The sequence below is a fragment of the Eurosta solidaginis genome, chromosome 5, assembly GCF_040869045.1.
Source record: "Eurosta solidaginis isolate ZX-2024a chromosome 5, ASM4086904v1, whole genome shotgun sequence".
In the NCBI taxonomy this organism is placed as follows: Eukaryota; Metazoa; Arthropoda; class Insecta; order Diptera; family Tephritidae; genus Eurosta; species Eurosta solidaginis.
Window position 1 is genome coordinate 59,290,581 of NC_090323.1, and position 22,950 is coordinate 59,313,530.

Sequence of the window (22,950 nt, forward strand, 5' to 3'; positions counted from 1 at the left end):
CTAGAGTCACCCCTGGTCCACCTTTATGGCGATATCTCGAAAAGGCGTCCACCTAAAGAACTAAGGCCCACGCCCTTTTAAAATACTCACTAACACCTTTCATTTGATACCCATATCGTACAAACAAATTCTAGAGTCAGCCCTGGTCCACTTTTATGGCGATCTCCCTAAATGGCGTCCACCTATAGAACTATGGCCCACTCCCTCTTAAAATACTCTTTAATACCTTCCATTTGATACACATGCCATACAAACACATTCCAGGGTTACCCAAGGTTCATTTTCCTACATGGTGATTGTCCCTTATTTTGTCTCCATAGCTCTTAAATGAGTATGTAATGTTCGGTTACACCCGAACTTAGCCTTCCTTACTTGTTATATATAAGATTACAAAGTACAGCAAACATATACCACACACTTTTGTTGTGGTGAGGTGACCATATTATTTATGGTAACATATTGTGACGAATATTAGTGACACTAAGTGATACTCCCATCACTAGTCTGATGCTAAGTAAATGAAGCCACAACAACAATAAAGCAGTCAGTAACTTGTATCTACATAAAGGAATCAATCATTATGTCTACACATCCATATGTACTTACACGCAGCGGAGAAGAAACGCACAAACACATGCATATATCTTATCTGAGATGCTCCCAAAAGTAGGCAATTATCTGTGGAAGTGTCACTCACATATACACGTGCATATGAGAAGCTATACACGTGCATCTGTAGTTATAATTTTATAGCAGTAACTATGTAAATTCTGGAAACGCCTAGAAGTATGGAACGAGGAAATCGAAGAGTATAAAAAGCAGCAACAGTAGAGGCACGACAATCAGTTTGATATAAGCACGCTATCTGTCGAGCAATAGAAGTGTTATTTTGAAAGTAGGCTAATAAAGACTATTTTCGAACGTTAGCAGAAGGTTGCAAATAAGCGGAATTGCAGTAAATTCGTTACAATATTTTAACAGCGCTCTGCCTCATTAGGTGCGACCACTCACATATTGTTAACAAAGGCATCTAACGAGGGTCAAAGGAAACTAGAAGTTGCAACAGGGTTCAACCCTAGGGAAGTTGCTGGTAGAGCAATAGATCCAAATTACAATTGAAAAGATGGTTTGTGTGATGTGGGGACACATCGCAGGCTGGACCAGATCCAGAAATGATGCCGGAAGAGCCCCAAATGATCCCGAAAAAGTCCCCAAATTACCCCGACGAGATCCCGGACGGATCCCGAAAACCATCCAGAAATGATGCCGAAAGGATCCCCAAATAGTCCCGTATTAGTCGCGAAAAAGTCCCGAAATGGCCCCTACGGGATGCCGGACGAATCCCAAAGACCATCCAGAAATGATGCCTAAAGGGACCCAAAATAACCCCGAAAAAGTCCCGTAATGATCCCGGAAACCATCAAGAATTTATCTCTCGAAGGTACGCAAATGATCCCGAAAGTACGCCGACGGGATCCCGAAAACCATCCAGAAATGATGCCGGAAGGGTCCCCAAATGATGGCGAAATAGTCCCGAAATGATGCCGGAATAGTCCCAAAAATGTCCCAAAATAACCCCGACGGGATCCCGGACGGATCCGGAAAACTATACAGAAATGATCCCGGAAGGGTCCCAAAATGATCCTGAAATAATCCCGAAAAAGTCCCAAAATTACCCCGGCGGGATCCCGGACCGATCCCGAAAACCATCCACAAATGATTCCGGAAGGGTCTCGATATGACCCTTACGGGATTACAAATAAGGTGAAGCTAATTATAAAACTATGTTAATAAGGCAGCAGGCGCATTGGAGCGAATGAAAAGTTACATAGAAACATACAGGTAAAGCTAATAAAAGCGTGCCAATAAAAACAATTGATGGAGGGCGGATGGCGGGAGTAGAAGGAGAGGACCACTGATCGTTCCTCCAAAATTGTCTAGATCTCGATCTGTATGTGCCAGATACCAAAAACTATTGATTTAGGAGAAAATTTATATTGAGTTATAACAATTTATAGATTTTACACCAGAGGGGGATAAAGGGGAGGGGTGGGGGCGGAGGGTGTCGCTGCTTACTTTGTAATCCTCGACTTATTTGACCCCTTGAGTCTGTGATATTGGTGAAGGCCAGTATACGTAAAGTTATAATGTGTAAAAATTATTAAAAAGGAATTGCTCGAAGGGGTCGTGGGACCCCCACCCCTCTTTCCATGTTCGAAAAAAATTTCGCTAGTAGACTGTTGTCTGTGTCCCAAATTTCATCAAAATCCGTGTAGCCATTCTGGCGTGATTCAGTCGCAAAGACGAAAAAATATAATAATTAAATTATAACTGTTCCTAGGGGGCGGGGACCACGCCCCTTTTGAAAGATATATGGCTAGTAGATCCTTCTAGACTATTGGCTATATGTGTGCAAAATTTCATCCAAATCGGTCCAGCCGTTCTTGCGTGATTGAGTCACAAAGACAAACGTCTGGAGAAACATCCAAACATCCAAACTTTGCCACTTATAATATACTAGCCTTTACCCGCGGCCCCGTCCGCACTGAGAAATTTAAATATATGGGCTATTCGCGTAAGCCTGCTTATCAAGTTATCTGTTTAAAATTTTGTTTTCTGTCTAATGCATTTTATTTTTGTAATTGAGTAAAAAAAGAACTAAATGAGCTGATAACCTGATAGGATCCCAAATGATCCCGAAATTATCCAGAAAAAGCTACGAAATTACCCCAACGCTATCGCGGACGGATCCCGAAAACCATCCAGAAATGCCCCGAAAGGGTCTCCAAAAGTTCCCGGAATAGTCCCAAAAAACCCGAAATGAAAACGACACGATTCTAGACGTATCCAGAGAACCACACAGAAATGATCCCTGAAGGTGTTCCAAAATGATCCCGAAAAGGTTCCGAAATGACCCTGACGGGCTCCCGGAAGGATCTCAAAAACCATCCAGAAAATATCCAGGAAGGGTCCCTAAATTATCCCGACATACTCTAGAAAAAGTTCCGAAATGGCTCCGAGGGGATCCACGACGGATCGCGAAAACCATACAGAAATGATTCCGGAAGGGTCCTAAAATTATCCCGAAATAGTCCGGAAATGACCCAGATGGGATCCCGCACAGATCCAGAAATGATCCCGGAAGGGTCCAAAAACTATCCCGGAAAAGTAACAAAAAATCCCGAAATGGCTCCTACGGCATCCCGGACGGATCCAGAAATGATCTCGGAAATGGTCCCGAAATGACCCAGATGGATCCGACAAACCATCAAGAAATTATGCCGGAAGGGTCCCCAAATGATCCCGAAATAAAACAGAAAAAGTCACGAAACGACCCCTAGAGGATCCCCAAATGATCCCGTATTAGCCCCGAAAAGGTCCCGAAATAACCCCGACGGGATCCCGGACAAATCCCGAAAACCATCCAGAAATAATGCCGGAAGGGATCCCAAATGATTCCGAAAAAGTCCCGCAATGATTCCGACGGGATCCCGAACGGATACCGAAAATCATCCAGAAGTGATGCCGGAAAGGTCCTCAAATGATCACCTAATAGTCCGGAAATGACCCTTAAGGGATCCTGGACGGATCCCGTAAACCATCCAGAAATGATCCCGATATAGTCCCGAAGAAGTCCCGAAATGACCCTGACGGGATCTCGAACTCATCCCTTAATGACCCTGACGGGATCCCGGACAGATCCCGAAATCCATCCAGAAATGATCTTGGGAGGGACCTCAAATTATCCCGAAAAAGTCCCGCAATGATTCCGACGGGATCCTGAACGGATACCGAAAACCATCCAGAGGTGATGCCGGAAAGGTCCTCAAATGATCACCTAATAGTCCCAAAATGACCCTAACGGCATCCCGAACACAATCGCCGAAAACAATCCAGAAATGATGCCAAATGGGTTCCCAAATGATCCCGTATTAGTCGCGAAAAAGTCCCGAAATTACCACGACGGGATCCCGGACGGATCCCGAAAAACCATCCAGAAATGATACCGAAAGGGTTCCCAAATGATCCCATATTAGTCGCGAAAAAGTCCCGAAATGACCCCGACGGGATCCCGGACGGATCCCGAAAACCATCCAGAAATGATCCCGAAAAAGTCCCCCAAATGACCCCGACGAGATCCCGTACGGATCTCGAAAACCATCCGGAAATGATGCCGGAAGAGCCCCCAAATGATCCCGAAAAAGTCCCCAAATGACCCTGACGGCATCCCGGACAGATCCCGAAATCCATCCAGAAATGATCTTGGGAAGGTCCCAAAATGATCCCGAAATAGTCCTTGGAAAAGTCCAGAAATTACCCTGACGGGTTCCCGGACGAATCCCGACAAATATCCAGAAATGATGCCGAAAGGGGCCGCAAATGATCCCGTATTAGTCGAGAAAAAGCTCCGAAATGACATCGACGGGATCCCGGACGAATCCCAGAAACCATCCAGAAATGATGCCGGTAGGTATCCCAAATGATCCCGAAATGGTCCCGAAATGACCTCGTCGGCATCCCGGACGGATCCCGAAAATTATCCAGAAATGATGCCGGAAAGGTCCCCAAATGATCCCCTAATAGTCCCGAAATTACCCTGATGGGATCCCGGATGGACCCCGAAAACAATCCAGAAATGATGCCGAATGGGTTCCCAAATGATCCCGTATTAGTCGCGAAAAAGTCCCGAAATTACCACGACGGGATCCCGGACGGATCCCGAAAACCATCCAGAAATGATACCGAAAGGGTTCCCAAATGATCCCATATTAGTCGCGAAAAAGTCCCGAAATGACCCCGACGGGATCCCGGACGGATCCCGAAAACCATCCAGAAATGATCCCGAAAAAGTCCCCAAATGACCCCGACGAGATCCCGTACGGATCTCGAAAACCATCCGGAAATGATGCCGGAAGAGCCCCCAAATGATCCCGAAAAAGTCCCCAAATGACCCTGACGGCATCCCGGACAGATCCCGAAATCCACCCAGAAATGATCTTGGGAGGGTCCCAAAATGATCCCGAAATAGTCTCGGAAAAGTCCAGAAATTACCCTGACGGGATCCCGGACGAATCCTGAAAACCAATCTTAAATGTTGCCGAAAAAGTCCCGAAATTACCCTGACGGGATCCCGAAAGGATTCCGAAAACTATCCAGAAATGATGCCGGAAAGGTCCTCAAATGATCCCCTAATAGTCCCGAAATGACCGTGACGGGATCCCGAACGGATCCCGACAACTATCCAGAAATGATACCGAAAGGGCCCGCAAATTATCCCGTATTAGTCGAGAAAAAGTCCCGAAATGACCCCGACGGGATGCCGGACGAATCCCAAAAACCATCCAGAAATGATGCCGGAAGGGACCCCAAATGATCCCGAAAAAGTCCCGCAATTATTCGGACGGGATCCTGAACGGATACAGAAAACCATCCAGAAGTGATGCCGGAAAGGTCCTCAAATGATCACCTAATAGTCCCAAAATGACCATGACGGCATCCCGGACAGATCCCGAAATCCATCCAGAAATGATCTTGGGAAGGTCCCAAAATGATCCCGAAATAGTCTTGGAAAAGTCCAGAAATTACCCTGACGGGTTCCCGGACGAATCCTGAAAGCTATCCTTAAATGATCCCGAAAAAGTCAAGAAATTACCCTGAGTCGCTAAAAATTCCCGAAATTACCCCGACGGGATGGCGGACGAATCCCGAAGACCATCCAGAAATGATGCCTAAAGGGACCCAAAATAACTCCGAAAAGTTCCGTAATGATCCCGGCAACCATCAAGAATTTATCTCTCGAAGGTACGCAAATGATCCCGAAAGTACCCCGACGGGATCCCGGACGAATCCCGATTTCGTTACCTGTGTCGGGGCTGATTCTGGACAAGTAAGAGTTAAACCTGTTATAGTATCCAGAACGAAGCTGGGCCAGATTGACTCGTCTATCCGTTGGTAGTCTGCTTTCTTCTTCTGCAAGGGTTGGATAGTGTATATTGATAACATGCGACCAAGCGAAGGTGTTTACAGATTGTGTCTGAATTAGGCTTAGGGCCTCCTTATGCTTATCTGGATCAAAAAGCTGCGTAAGCAGGTGCCAGATTATCTCTCTTGGACGCGGGCTGGATTCGTTTCCCACGGCAGCCTGTTCCAAGCCGGACCAAGGGCTGTAATTTCAGTGTAACCCCATTAAAATTATTGCTACGTTGGTCTACACTTTATTTACAAAATTTAATTTGGACCAAACAGTGCCAACAACGTAAAATGAAGATCATCTCAGTTGGACTGTTAACTTTTTACTCGCGTAAAATTTTTGTATAGCTTTTTCGTTCCCACAGTAAAATTTTATGCTTCCAGTCATTTCGAAATATAGTCAAATGTTCGGGATCATGCATATTACCTAATGCTAAGCGATTATGATTTAACAAAGTAAAGGGCCAATTAATGGTGAATTATCCATTACCAGATAAAACAGCTGATCGAACCAACCTTATGGAAATCAATGTAATCGATTAATGGTGTCATACCATAACGCTAAAGCCATAACCATACCATAGCCAACCAATTAGTTTTTGGTCTTTCGCCATATCCATAACCTAAAAATATTTGAGTTGGTGAATTTATTAACTTTTTGTATATTTTATTTATTGTTTTGTATACGTTTTGACTAAGAGACTTATTGTTTGTGGAATATGTTTGTAATTTTTTGCGTTTTCCTCATTTTTATGAAAATGTCAGATGTTTAAGGTTATGGCTCCATTAATCGATCACAATGGAGATGGTTATGGATATGGGTATGGTTACAACTATGGCGATAGGGTTAAGTAAGTTTAATTGGCCATTAAATTAGAAACTCCAATAGGCTTTACATACTAATTATATTTTTACACTGCTTCAGAGTAAAGATGATTGTGAAAGCGTGAAATGTGCGAAGCAAAATCATTAAGCACATATTGAAATGATCTTAGAAATTTAATTGCAATAACAAATAAATACATATGAGCTTGTGTACATACATATAACACATAAACAGACTGACCATTTCTGATATTTATCAGTGTTTATAGCACTTCACAGCAATACTAAATGTTCAAGTCATGTTTTAAGCTCACTTTGAAATACAACTAATATTCCCCATCGGAAGAAGAAAATGCTAAAACCAATCTCATTTGACGGTTTTTGCGAAATTACAAAAAAAAAAGGTCTTTCAGCAACTAAATAAAGGGAGCCATTTAAGTCCAAAAAAATGAGTTGTAGTTACACATTTTTCCACTACCAATATTTTTATTGAGCGTGGCAAATGTCTTAAAAACTCAGTTCTCTGTAGCCAACTACAATATCAAGATATGAGAGATGGTTTGGGCCCGTCACTTAATATTTTTAAGAAGCATTTGAAGTTCTGAGTATCCCTGTCGAGACCTACAACTAAAGAAGTGTCCGACAAAGATTTCTTACTGGCACACAGGGAAATTATTGCTTTATGATTATTTTCTTTGTTTGTTTTTTTTTTATACTCAGAGTACTTTGCACACAGAGTATATTAACTTTGATTGGGTAACGGTTGGTTGTACAGGTATAAAGGAATCGAGATATAAATAAAAATAAATAAATGTAAGGCGCGATAACCTCCGAAGAGATCTAAGGCCGAGCTTCTCTTCCAATTTGCGTCGTGCTCCTCTTGATTTTCCCTACAAATTGGCCGGACGGGACCTACATGCTTTATGCCGACTCCGAACGGCATCTGCAAGGCAGATGAGTTTTCACTGAGAGCTTTTCATGGCAGAAATACACCCGGAGCGCTTGCCAAACACTACCGAGGGGCGACCCCGCTTAGAAAAATCGTCTTCTAATTGAAAAACCTTATTTCTAAAATTTTGATGTTGCTTTGCCCGGGAGTTGAACCCAGGGCATACGGTGTGATAGGCGGAGCACGCTACCATCACACCACGGTGGCCGCCAATCGAGATATAGACTTCCATATATCAAAATCATCAGTATCGAAAAAATTTGATTGAGCCATGTCCGTCCGTCTGTCCGTTAACACGATACCTTGAGTAAATATTGAGATATCTTCACCAAATTTGGTACACGAGCTTATCTGGACCCAGAATAGATTGGTATTGAAATTGAGCAAAATCGGATGATAAACACGCCCACTTTCTATATATATAACATTTTGGAAAACACGAAAAACCTGATTATTTAGTAAATAATACACCTAGAATGTTGAAATTTGACATGTGGACTGATATTGAGACTTGATAAAAATTTGAAAAAAAAATTTTAAATGGGCGTGGCACCGCCCACTGGCGATAAAATCAATTTTAAAAATATTATTAATCAGAAATCAAAAATTGTTAAACCTATCGTAACAAAATTCGGCAGAGAGGTTGTCTTTACTATAAGGAATGCTTCGAAGAAAAAATTACGAAATGGGTTAAGGACCCCGCCCACTTTTATATAAAAGATTTTTAAAAGGGTCGTGACGAATAAAATAAGCTATATCTTTGCAAAAAAAAAACTTTATATCAATGGTATTTCATTTCCCAAGTGTATTTATAACCATAAATAGGAAAAACTTCAAATTTAAAAAAAAGGGGGTGGCACCGTCCCTTTTATGACTAAGCAATTTTCTATGTTTCGGGAGCCATAACTCGAAGAAAAATTAACGAATCGTAATGAAATTGTGTACACATATTTTGCTTATAGCAGAAAATATTTCTAGTAAAAATGGACGGGATCGGTTAAAGACCACGGCAACTTAGATATAAAAGAAGTTTAAAAGGGTCGTAGATTAGAATAATAAGCTATAACCTAGCAAAAAATAGTTTTTAATCAATGACATTTCACTTATCAAGTTTTATTGTAAGAGGAAATGGGGAGACATTTTTTTTAAACGGGCGGTGCTACGTGTTAAATTATCTGAAATGAAATGTACAATTGAAGCCTACGCTGAGTATATAATGTTCATTTACACCCGAACTTAAGACACCTTTACCTGTTTTGGACTTATTTACAGTCGCATCAAAGTAAAAGGTGTGCACGTGATTCATATATGACATTGATAATTATCAGACATTGATTATTATGTTCATTTGTTTACTCTGATACGAAACAGCAATGGCGTATGTATTTAGATACATACATATATAGGTAGGTACCTAAGGTTAAAAATAAATAAATCTAAAAAATAATAGATAGCCCCGATTACATTCACGAAGGCGGCTACAAAGCGACAGCTGTCAACTATTTTTTGCTAATAAATTTTGCATATACATACATACTTAACTGAATTATTTTTGGTAAGTAATAAATACAGATTATGATACCATTTTTTTATGTAAGGGGTTAATTTAGTGACCTTTGTAATGAGTACTACAACAATTTTTTGAATAATTTCTATGGATAATTTTTTGATATCGATTACTTTCCTCGATCCCTTTGAATGAGTACGGGTATCGAGTACAAGGTGGTATAGGAAGAACACTAATCAGCCACAGAGCTCTATAACATTTTAATATAAATTCAGTTCATGCCAATGCCTATGTTTACTGAGAAAGCAAAGACATCGCGGGGGGAGGAATATTATTGGGCAGCAGAACATCTCAATTATCTTTCTATATCTTATATGTCAAGATGAATGCAGTTTTAAAAATTAAAATTAACATAGATATTCAGATGAAACAGGTATTCCATATTTGGTACAAGGATTCCACATATGAGGAAATTGAGGTGAGAGAGGTAGATGAGTGGGTATGGGAGTGTTACCAGTAGTAGAAGTGGGAGTGGGAATTTGAGTGTAATTCAGAGTGGGTGTGGGAGTAGGAATTGGAGTGGAAGTGGGAATGGGAGTGTAGTTAAACGTGGGTGTGTTAGTAGGAATGGGGGTGGGAGTAGGTTTGGAAGTGGGAGCGATAGTTGGAGTAGGAGGAAGGTAAGTGGAATAAGGGATGGACAATAATGAGAAGAAAAATGGAGAAAAAAGTAGGAAAGAATGGGAAAGAGAGTGAACAGTTGAAGCGCGGCTCACTTTTGAAATGTACGGAAACTACTTTCGAATAGAGTACCTAGCAGCTAGTTACTTATAAATATATAAATGTAGGGCGCGATAACCTCCGAAGAGATTTAAGGCGCATCTTTTCTTCCAATTTGCGTCGTGCTCCTTTTAATTTTTTTTACAAATTGGCGGACGGGACCTTTATGTTTCTTAAATGTTGATGTTGCTTTGCCCGGGGCATGAGCCCAGGTTTTTCGGTGTGGTAGGCGGAGCACTCTACTACCACACTATCGGCTGCCTATTATGTTCTTAAAAAGATGTGGAATTGAACTTAAAAAAAAAACTAGGAACTTGATAGTCAGAGGTAAAAAGTGTGGAATGAAATCGGTGTTCACCGAAAGAGTAGGTACGTATCCGCACATTATAAATGAAACAGGGGTGCCTACCAGTGTTACACTGAAAGAAATGGTGCTAGTAAAATCAACAAATCGGTTCTTTTGTTCTTGACTTAACGGAGATTCGGTGAAATTGTTCGAATTATGGTTAACTCGACCGAGTTCCTTGTCAAGCGAACAAATTAGTTTAGTCATTTCAACAGAAGAGAAATTGTAGCTCTTAAGTTAACAAAATTCTGTAAAATTTACAGATTCCTAATCAATCTAACTGATTTTTCTGTTAACACAACTGATCTCACTGGTAATTTCAACAACGATCAACAATCAATACATGAGCAAATTTCAAAGAGAATTTTACGCTCACTACGCTCTCTACTTTGTACTTATGACGATGGTGCCACTTGTTAAAAAAAACACCAAAATAAGAAAACCACCAAATCGAAAAAACACACAAAATGGGAAAACAACAAAAACTAGTTTTTCAGTTATCAATACAAAACGAAAAACCCTTTTTTGAATTTACTGTGCAAAATATTATGAGATACCGGGACACCTATTTATCGGATACAATTTTGCAACTTCTCCTCCAAGCGAAATGCAAAATTGCGCCCTCTTAACTTAAAGTGTTACGAAAATTAAACTTGCCGAATTACATGTAAAGTTACTCCAGTGGTGAACTACCTTCCTGCGATTTGATTATTTACTTTTCTATAACTTACAAGTTCTCTATTTAAAATGTTATGTCAAACATTTATAGTACTACAAGTTTTGTTCGAAACAATCAAGTGTGACAACTACATGTGAGAGAGGAAATTGAGAATGAGCTGAGCTATAACTGAAAGAATTGAGAATCAGTTTTGTGACTACTATTTTGATTTCTATTTGCAAGGCGAAAGTGCGTTTAATAAAACAAAATAATAAAGTGTATAATGATTTTTAATAATCGGGGATTGCCCATATCGTAGGGGTGCGAGTTCGACTCCCACTCCCGGGAGAAAAGGCTTTGAAGAGATTTACAAGGTATAATCGAAACAGCTGTCGCCTTGTCCGTCCTGATGTCACGTTGTTTAAATTTTTCCCAAATTATTAAATAAATTATAAAATTAAAAAATTGCTTCAAATAAATGTTTTCATACACTTAAAAAAAAGCAATATGGGCAATCCCCGATTATTAAAAATCATACAAACAGACAAAATTGGTTAATTCGTTGTAGGTCTATAAATAGAACGAAAGCAGCAACAAAACCAAAGTTCTTTGAAAACCGCCGTACCAAGCATAGCTTTAACACATAATTGAATACGAAGTATGCAATGTGTAAAAGATTAAAATATGCAAAAAAGAAGACAATTGGGAAAGACTTCACAACAGGCATGACGTAGCTGAATGGGTTTACAACCATTTCAACTATCGTAGGGGTGCGAGTTCGACTCCCACTCCCGGGAGAAAAGGCTTTGAAGAGATTTACAAGGTATAATCGAAACAGCTGTCGCCTTGTCCGTCCTGATGTCACGTTGTTTAAATTTTTCCCAAATTATTAAATAAATTATAAAATTAAAAAATTGCTTCAAATAAATGTTTTCATACATTTAAAAAAAAGCAATATGGGCAATCCCCGATTATTAAAAATCATACAAACAGACAAAATTGGTTAATTCGTTGTAGTTCTATAAATAGAACGAAAGCAGCAACAAAACCAAAGTTCTTTGAAAACCGCCGTACCAAGCATAGCTTTAACACATAATTGCATACGAAGTATGCAATGTGTAAAAGATTAAAATATGCAAAAAAGAAGGCAATTGGGAAAGACTTCACAACAGGCATGACGTAGCTGAATGCGTTTACAACCATTTCAACTATCGTAGGGGTGCGAGTTCGACTCCCACTCCCGGGAGAAAAGGCTTTGAAGAGATTTACAAGGTATAATCGAAACAGCTGTCGCCTTGTCCGTCCTGATGTCACGTTGTTTAAATTTTTCCCAAATTATTAAATAAATTATAAAATTAAAAAATTGCTTCAAATAAATGTTTTCATACACTTAAAAAAAAGCAATATGGGCAATCCCCGATTATTAAAAATCATACAAACAGACAAAATTGGTTAATTCGTTGTAGGTCTATAAATAGAACGAAAGCAGCAACAAAACCAAAGTTCTTTGAAAACCGCCGTACCAAGCATAGCTTTAACACATAATTGCATACGAAGTATGCAATGTGTAAAAGATTAAAATATGCAAAAAAGAAGGCAATTGGGAAAGACTTCACAACAGGCATGACGTAGCTGAATGGGTTTACAACCATTTCAACTATCGTAGGGGTGCGAGTTCGACTCCCACTCCCGGGAGAAAAGGCTTTGAAGAGATTTACAAGGTATAATCGAAACAGCTGTCGCCTTGTCCGTCCTGATGTCACGTTGTTTAAATTTTTCCCAAATTATTAAATAAATTATAAAATTAAAAAATTGCTTCAAATAAATGTTTTCATACATTTAAAAAAAAAGCAATATGGGCAATCCCCGATTATTAAAAATCATACAAACAGACAAAATTGGTTAATTCGTTGTAGTTCTATAAATAGAACGAAAGCAGCAACAAAACCAAAGTTCTTTGAAAACCGCCGTACCAAGCATAGCTTTAACACATAATTGCATACGAAGTATGCAATGTGTAAAAGATTAAAATATGCAAAAAAGAAGGCAACTGGGAAAGACTTCACAACAGGCATGACGTAGCTGAATGCGTTTACAACCATTTCAACTATCGTAGGGGTGCGAGTTCGACTCCCACTCCCGGGAGAAAAGGCTTTGAAGAGATTTACAAGGTATAATCGAAACAGCTGTCGCCTTGTCCGTCCTGATGTCACGTTGTTTAAATTTTTCCCAAATTATTAAATAAAGTGTATAATGTTTAATGTGTGCCAGCATATTTGATGTACGCCCAATTGAAGTTCGGTTAGTAAGTGCGTACATATGTATGTATATGTAGCAAGCATGCGTATATATGTATTCACATATTTAGGTATGTATGTATATGGCAACATATGTACTTTCGTACAGAGCTGTCGCAACAACTTTTTTTGTTCATTTGACTACTAAAACGGTTAATTACAAATCAACGATTTGTGCGCAGTTGATTCAACATCTTGTTGCGATGGATAAAAATTTACAGAAATTTCGGTTGAATTGACCCGTATTTCGGTTGATTTTACCAGTCTTTTTCTTTAAGTGTACTCTATTCGGATATAAGAACATTCAAGTAAAGTAATTTCTTACAAACCCTGGGCTTCGTAATCTTGGCATTCGTATAACAAGAAATCAAACGGTTTCCAAACATTCAGGAAAGTTTATGGTACTGGTGTCCTAATTTTATTGTAGGAAAAATATATTGTTTTATTTGCTCGCATATTTCGTATAGATTATCATAAACTTTAAAACATAAGTTTGTCAATTAAAATTAAATAAAGTTCTGCACTCACCTCTTTCGTTTACCGCATTCAAGCACCTTCTTACAAACCCAGCCGTCATCGGTTTTGACCCAAGCTTCACCAGGCGAACGCCAGTCTCTTGAGTAGAAAGGCATTTTTCAAGATTTACTTTTGCAGGTGTGATGTTTTTTAGAAGCTGATGTTATTGCTGATTTTTGTCTCACACAAACTTTTTGATGTTATTGCTGCTATTGCAACTTATTCCGTTAATTCTTTAGTTCGTTTTGATTAGTTAATCCACTTAACTGTAGTTCAAATTAAATTTCAAATCAAAATTCGTTTTACTCTTGACTCAAACTACTTTAAAGCGTGTATATGTTTTATACCGTTAAAAAACGATTGATATTTTTCTGTTTAAATTACAATGGTTATATTTTGACTTCGTTTGATATATCATTCGGACGGTTTCGCAGTTCCACACGCACGGTAGATGTCTTTGCGAGTATTATTCTTGTTTATTTATAACTGAAAATGGTGAATTTTCAACTGCAATTATTATGCAATTCTCCTAATTTTTTCTTATGCGTTTATTCATTATTATATCATAAGTATCGCCATTTGCGTGTGTAAATAATTTTCATGCAGCCAATAATGGGCGCGTCAGAATGAGCTTTTTCATATACATACATATGTAGGTGCGTTCAACGCAAGCTTATGTATAACAAGTAAGGAAGGCTAAGTTCGGGTGAGCTTTGGAGACAAAATAAGGGAAAATCACCATGTAGGAAAATGAACGTAGGGTAACCCTGGAATGTCTTTGTATGACATGGGTATCAAATGGAAGGTGGTAATGAGTATTTTAAAAGGGAGTGATCCTCAGTTCTATAGGTGGACGGCTTTTCGAGATATCGCCATAAAGGTGGACCAGGGGTGACTCTATAAAATGTTTGTACGATATGGGTACCAAATTAAAGGTATTAATGATGGTATTAAAAGATAGTGACCCATAGTTGTATATGTGAAGGCATTTTCGAGATATCGAGCAAAATGTGGACCAGGGTGACCCAGAACATCATCTGTCGGGTACCACTAATTTATTTATATATGAAATACGACAAACAGTATTCCTGACATGATTCCAAGGGCTTTTGATTTCGCCCTGCAGAACTTTTTCATTTTCTTCTACCTCATATGGTAGGTGTCACACCCAAAGTTTTTTCTGAAGTTATTTTGGCGTCAATAAACCAATCAAATTATCACGTTCCATCCCTTTTTTCGTATTTGGTATAGAATTATGGCATTTTTTTCATTTTTCGTAATTTTCGATATCGAAAAAGTGGGCGTGGTTATAGTCAGATTTCGGCAATTTTTTATACCAAGATAAAGTGAGTTCAGACAAGCATGTGGACTAAGTTTAGTAAAGATATATCGGTTTTTGCTCAAGTTATCGTGTTAACGGCCGAGCGGAAGGACAGGCGGTCGACTGTGTATAAAAACTGGGAGTGGCTTCAACCGATTTTGCCCATTTTCACAGAAAACAGTTACCGTCATAGAATCTATGCCCCTACCAAATTTCAGAACGATTGGTAAATTTTTGTTCCACTTATGGCATTAGAAGTATTTTGAAATTTCCTTTCATTGTTGTTTTCGTTGCACCATATCATTACTGGAGTTGAATGTTGACATAATTTACTTATATACACTAAAGATATTCAATTTTTTGTTAAATTTTGACTTTTAAAATTACTTTGTTTTAAAAGTGGGCGTGTTCGTTATTCGATTTTGCTAATTTACTTTAGCACGCATATAGTAATAGGAGTAACGTTCCTTCAAAATTTCATCATATCTTCAACGACTTCCAAATTACAGATTGCAAAACTTTTAAATTACCTTATTTTAAAAGTGGGCGGTGCCACACCCATTGTCCACAATTTTACTAATTTTCTATTCTGCGTCATAAGGTCAACCCACCACCCCAATTTTCATCGCTTTATTCATCCTTGGTAATGAATTATCGCACTTTTTCGAAATTTTCGATATAGAAAAAGTGGGCGTGGTTATAGTCCGATTTCGTTCATTTTAAATAGCGATCTGAGATGAATGCCCAGGAATGAACATACCAAATTTCACCAAAATACCTCAAAATTTGCACAAGTTATCGTGCTTACGGACGGACATGGCTAAATGAATTTCTTTTTTTCGCCCAGATCATTTTGATATATAGAAGTCTGTATCTATCTCGATTAGTTTATGCTATTACACGGTACCGTTATGCGAACAAAAGTAATATACTCTGGGGGCTCTGATCAGCTGAGTATAACAAGTAATATCGCCACAATCACGCAATATGTTGCGTTTGTAAATATAAGGGAACTTCAGACTTAGCAACTGAAACTTAGCACTGTAACTCACTCACTTTACAAGACAAAATACTTGCTAGCAAAGTGAATTTAACAAAGTGTGATTGACAGTTGAATATGATTATCTTGTAAGGGACTATTATGTCAAACAAATGTAAACAAATGAATTAACCCTATGAGATGCATGTATCATTTTATCACTTCTGCTTATTTTGCATTTTACTTTGTGTAACAGCATTATTTATGACAACGAAGAAGAGAATATGAGAACCTTAAAAGGCGACAGTAATTATTTCAATAAAACTTAACACACAAGTTACATTTGTCTATCTATTTTTCTAAAAAAATAAAACATCTGTTTACAAACCGTTCAAGCCATTTTTTTTTGTATTTAATTGCCCAAGATTTATGTTTTTCCGCATTAATTATCCTCCCACTTCCAGAAAAACTTTTTGTTAGGATTTTTTTAATTTGTAGACCTAGCCTCCTCGAGCCTCACTTCCATGTTTCATATTTTCTCCTTTCGAAAACTGGTTTCGAAAGGGCTTTCTCTTTGAGCTTCCCATTCGGCAGCATATATGGTATTTCGGGCAATTGCGGCCATCTTGAAGGACTTAGTTCAATTAGAATTGAACCAGCTCCTGCATACAGCGTTTGTAAATACTCAGATCTGAGGGACAGCTGATAAAATCATATGCCTTAAAATTATTTTCTAAAAAGCGAGATTAATTTCTTAATACAACCCCCTAGCTTTCTTCCCATCGCTTCTGTCTTTGTTCGCAAGCTGGCGTTTAAAAAAAAAACGGATAATTTTGCTGTCCTCGCTGTTGTTGCACCCAACGCAATCTTCATACCTTGTGCTTCCGTTCATACCTTTTACCATCTGTGAATTGAATGGAATTGTAAGAGAATTGAAGGGGTTAATGAGCGCAATAAAAAGCTTATAGCTTTACAACTTCCTCAACCCAAATCTTGTTACAAATATGAAAGTATCATACGCATATTTCGTCATGGAATCAGATGTGCATGGCGGGATTCCCTAGAATGATCAATGTGGTCACATTAAATTGTTCCGGGATGGTTGGGCCTGTACCTTAATGGTGCTTGCTACCGGAACGTACTGGATCTATGTTCGAAAAGGGACCACAACATCACAACACTCCCCAAGCCTTCGGTATCTTTATCGCTACAACAACAACAACATAGGTCTGTACGCTGCGAAATATTATAAGTGTCATGTACCCTACTGTTTTTGGCTTATTCTTATTTCAAATGATGGTGTTTTATTCAAAAAAAAGAGCTATTTTTCACAAATTTAAAAATTATGAAATATTTTTGAGAGGGCTAAGATTTTTTTCTTTTTGAAATTATAGTCCCACGGTATAAATATTACCAGGTAAAACCATTTACTCTTCTTGGCGGCCATAATGGTTTTTCGATTTTTAAAAAAATTTTGAAATCACTCTCTTAAACTTTGTGGAAATGCCAAACCAAAGTAAACACAAAAAAATTGTTGGTTTGACATTTTTCACTTTTTTAAATCCCAAAAAAATAAAATGCTTATGACATATGTAAGTGAAAAAATATTTTGAAAAGTTTTGAAATCGGTTTTTATGTATATGGCAAAAAAATTAGTTGCCAATATAGTGGATGCGTCAACACGTCCTATTTTTGCAAAGGGACAAAAGAAAAGGTCTTCCTTCTTAACCTATTCTAATTAAGAAGCGAATGTTGAAGACCACCCCTATTGATGTTTCATTCATCCTTCTTCACTTGTGTGATACGTCTTTAACTCTTAAATATGTTGAAACTTCACTTTATAAGAGATCAGTATTCTCAAGAGTCTTCGCTATTGCGGAAAAAAATGATTTTGGAGGTATTCTTTGGTTTGTTTTGGCCCTTTTCCACGCGGTTGGAAGATACATTTTTTAATTGGCGCTTAACCATTTAGGTGATGCTGATCGTTGCGTAACAAGTCACTCCAGCTAACGCTGTTTCGCGATAACTGACGCCAACAGGGGGCACCAAGAGAGATCAAAGTCTTCCCTGCTTCTCCGAACCCAGTGGAGATCTTCCCATAACTTGACCACGCCAGCAAAAACGCTGTAGCTCTTCGCAGCTTAGATAACCATCATCGTCCAGTTGCAGTATGATAGTTCGTAGAGGCTGAATTTACCGGCTGAACGGTCAAAGTATGCCGCCGTGGTGTAGAGCTAGTGTGTTGGCCTATCCATCAAAAATATTTAAGAAAAATTGTATAAATGTTATTGATTGTCCCTCGGCATTACCTTGGAACCAAAGGTTCGTCCGCCTTAGCAGACAAATTTTTGGGTCGGCACAAAACATGTATTTAGGTGAGCCAGTTCGTAAAAAAACGAATAAACGATACCTAGCCTTCGAATTGGATGGAAAGCTAGACCTTAATCTCCTCAGATATATACCACACCAAATTGTTATTATTAGTAGATATGTATCTCTTCCGTACACCTTGGCGGTAAGTCGGGTTTTTATTCTCGTCGCGCAGACGCAGATAAATTTCTAAACAATTTGTTGAAGAAAATTCCTCAGAAGAGGATCTTGGCCTGATGCTTCTTTTTGCGGGAAAGCACAATACAATTCTTGAATTGAAAATTCTGGAATGCGGTTGACCGTTGAGATTTCTTTCCCACCAAAAAAAAGTTATTTCTACCAATAAAAAATTCGGTTTTGGATAAAATATCATAATATTGTCACGGATATTAGCATCACTAAAATCATGTATACACATATATAAGGCAGCCGAGAGATGTCACACACAGATGCATTTACTTATACGCCTATGTGTGCGCGAGAGACTGTAAACTACAAACGTTCACATCAATAATTCAATCATTATGTATCTACATAAACGAATAAATAATTGCGCCTACACATATGTACCATGTACGAATACGAGCAGCGGAGAGTCAATGCGCAAACACATGCATATATCTGAGATACTCCTATAAGTATGCAATGAGAAAAACTATAAAAATTGTGCAATTGTAGTTACAGCTGAGAAGATGCGAATGTTAAAATCAAAGAGTATAAAAGGCGACAGATGTAGAGGCGCTGCAATTCAGTTTGATTTGAGTTGTCAAGCAGTTACGACTAAGACGATATCTAGCGAGCAATAGCAGTATTATTTTGAAAGTCAGTTTCCTTTAAGCTATCAGTTCGGTTATTAAGCTATTCGTTGCACAGTTTGAGTGTTATTGTGAAGTATTTTAATAAAGGCCGTTTTTTCCATTATTCAATATTGGAGTTATTTATTCAACAGTTTAGCGATACGAACCTAGCAAAAGAGCAAATAAGAGGATTTGCAGAAAATTCGTTACAATTGGTGTCAGAAGAGGAATTGTTGAATAAATTCCAGAAGACAACAAGGACATGGCAAAGTTCAGTGAATTAAAGATCCAGCAACTGAAGAAGGAGTTGGAGAGCCGTGGATTGAATACAAGCGGCGTTAAACTCGAACTTCAGGCACGGCTACGAGAGGCAATGGAAGCAGAAGGAATTGATGTGGAAGAGTATGTCTTTCACCTTGATGGCGAGGAGACAACAAAAATTGAAGAGAAAAACGAAACATCGCAGACGGTTACCAGCACAGACTTGAACATGATATTGGCTGCAATATCTGCACAAACATCGACAGTAGCATCAATGTCGTTGCAATTGGCATCCCAACTGGAAGCGCAAGAGGCACGTATAACAGAAATGTCATCGCAAATATCCACCAACATGCCATCTCAACTAGAAGAACAGAAAACGTATATGTCATCTCAACTAGAAGAACAGAAAACGTATATGTCATCACAGATGGAATCCCAAGAGACACGAATAACATCGAAGATTTAAGCACAGGAAACACAAATTTCTTCACAACTGGAAGAACAGAAGACGTATATGGTATCCCAACTGGAATCGCAGGAAACCCGTATAACATCACAATTGGAAGAACAGAAGACATACTTGGCATCTCAACTGGAAGCTCAAGAGGCAGGTATATCTGAAATGTCGGCACAAATTTCGGAACAGGTATCATCGCAGCTCTTTGTGAAACTGGAAGAGCAGGATGCAAAAATTTTACAACTCGAGGACAAAATTGATGCCGAAATAGAAGCGTTAAAAGGTCGTATGGAGCAATTACAACTAAACCGCCCAGCTGTTTCAGCAAGCAATCCAAAGGTAAAAACACCATCATTTGACGGTTCTGTTCCTTTCCAGGTCTTCAAGATACAGTTTGAGAAGACCGCAGCAGTGAACAACTGGAATGCGGAAGATAAAGTTGCTGCACTGTTCGTGGCATTGAAAGGGCCTGCAGCGGAAATGTTACAGACGATTCCAGAGTACGAACGGAACAGTTATGAAGCATTGATGGCTGCTGTAGAATGACGTTATGGAAGCGAGCATAGGAAACAAATATTCCAAATTGAGTTGCAAAACCGTCACCAAAGAGCTAATGAGACTTTGCAGGAGTTTGTCTCGGATGTTGAAAGGTTGGCTCATCTCGCAAATGCGGATGCACCCGTGGAATACACCGAGGGTAAAAATCCAGAGTTTTATAAATGGCATACGGGACGTGGAATTGAAGCGAGCTACATACGCAAACCCAAAGCTGACATTTGCTGAAACGGTATCACATGCATTGACTCAGGAAACGGCTTCACTATTGAGTAAACCAGCATACAAAGCTCATCGTGTGGAAGTGGAAAGACGAGATTGGGTAGACACAATTTTGGAAGCACTGAAGGGATCACAACAGAAAAATGCCGGAGTTATTAAATGTTTCAAGTGCGGCAACCCAGGTCATATTGCACGACATTGCAGCAGCGGTCCCAATAGCTCCAACAATGTGGGTGGCCGTAAACGCAGAGCTGAAGGAGATGAGCAAATCTCCAAGTCCACTCAATCGTTAAACTAAAGCGAGTCAGCCGCAAGGGGCGACAGCTGGCTCCCTCAATTAAATGCCCCATAATCTCTTTCTCACAAATTGGAAGAAGGTCAAACAATCTTACTGTCGGAGGACATGTGGATGGAAAGGAACGTTTACTGACTGTAGATACGGGTGCATTCCATCATTCGAGCGGATTTAGTCAACAAGGAGGTAAGACCATTGCATGGAGCAAGATTGCGTACAGCCACTGGAGAAGACAGCACGGTTCTAGGAGAAGTATCATGTGAAGTCGCAATTGGGAACGTCACAGTAGTACACAATTTTATAGTGGCAGAGATTGTTGATGAAATCATAATTGGAGTGGACTTCTTAATCGACCAGGGCATCAAGATCGACATGCAAAGCAAGACGATGCGATATAAGAACATGGATGTGCCACTTAATTTCGGCTACGAGAGAGGCTACAGCAGTAAACGAGTGCTGGTGGAAGAGAGTCAGCAAATACCACCAAAATCAGAAGCAGTCATCTGGGCAAAGGTTGATGGAGATTGTGGGACAAACAAATTGTGGTTGTTGAAGCAGCAAATAAATCAGCACTGAACATACTTGTAGGAAAAACCCGGGCTATGACAAAACAAGATGGACGTATTCCGGTAAGAGTACTCAGTGAGTTCAAGTCACCATTCAATTTGACCAAAGGAACTATTTTGGGAAGATGCCAAGAGGCCGAAGTAGTTATTAACTGTTAACAGCTCCAGGAACACGTTTCATCTAGTAATACTGATCTTTCAAACGACATCACGGCATAGACGCAAGGGCTAGAGGAAGCCTATCAGAGTAAGGCAAAACAACTGCTCCTAAAGTACGCGAACATCTTTGACCAGGATGGTTTCAAACCAGGCCGCACCAACGTTGTGAAACATCAAATTGACACTGGAGATGCGAGGCCGATCCGTCAAGCTCCACGTAGTGTTCCACTGGCGAAGCGGGAAGTTGTGAGTCAAATCATACAAGAAATGAGCGACAGCGGCGTCATTGAACCATCAGCTAGTCCATGGAGCTCACCGGTAGTACTTGTAAAGAAGAAGGATGGAAAAATGAGGTTTTGCGTGGACTACCGGAAGTTGAATGACGTAACGAAAAAGGATAGCTACCCATTGCCAAGAATTGACGACACTCTGGACTCGCTATCTGGTACGAAATGGTTTTCCACTCTGGACTTGAAAAGCGGCTACTGGCAAGTGGAGGTGAAGGAGGAAGATAAAGAGAAAACAGCCTTCAGTGTCGGTGATGGTCTTTGGCAATTTACAGTGATGCCTTTTGGACTTTGTAATGCACCAGCTACTTTTGAGAGACTCATGGATCAGGTACTGAAAGGACTACATTGGAAAACATGCTTGGTGTACCTGGACGACATCATCGATTGGGCAAGAATTTTGATGAACATCTTAGGAACTTGGAGGAAGTTTTCCAAAGAATAGCTGGCGCTGGTCTGAAGTTAAGTCCCAAAAGGTGTGCGCTGTTTAAAAAGGAAGTAAATTATTTGGATCACAAGGTAACGACAGAGGGCATCTGCACTGCGAACGAAAAGATAGAGGCAGTAAAGGATTGGCCAAGACCACAGACTCTGCATGAATTGAGAAGTTTCCTTTGGCTGTGCACATATTACCGCCGATTTGTACCAAATTTTTCCAGTGTAGCCCATAGCCTCCATGAGCTTACAAGAAAAAATAAAGCTTTTGAATGGAAAAAGGAGCAAGAGGTGGCTTTCCAAACATTGAAGGAGCGTTTGTGCACTGCCCCAATGTTGGCATATCCGATTCCAGGAGCAATATTTATTCTAGATACAGATGCGAGTGGATATGC

General features: G+C 39.5%; 1 protein-coding gene across 9 annotated transcripts in view; it reads right to left on the reverse strand.

The window, feature by feature from the left end:
* LOC137252583 (F-box only protein 32) overlaps positions 1-22,950 on the reverse strand; it is a 125,562-nt gene that overhangs the window by 70,885 nt on the left and 31,727 nt on the right. For 3 of the 9 annotated variants that reach the window (XM_067788539.1, XM_067788540.1, XM_067788541.1), the window contains exon 2: positions 13,861-14,334. In XM_067788539.1, coding sequence (XP_067644640.1) covers positions 13,861-13,964 — 104 coding nt within the window. In that variant the 5' untranslated portion in view covers positions 13,965-14,334. Of the gene's footprint in view, positions 1-13,860; positions 14,356-22,950 lie in introns of those variants that run through there. The other 6 variants (XM_067788547.1, XM_067788548.1, XM_067788543.1 and 3 more) reach the window with 4 other exon arrangements.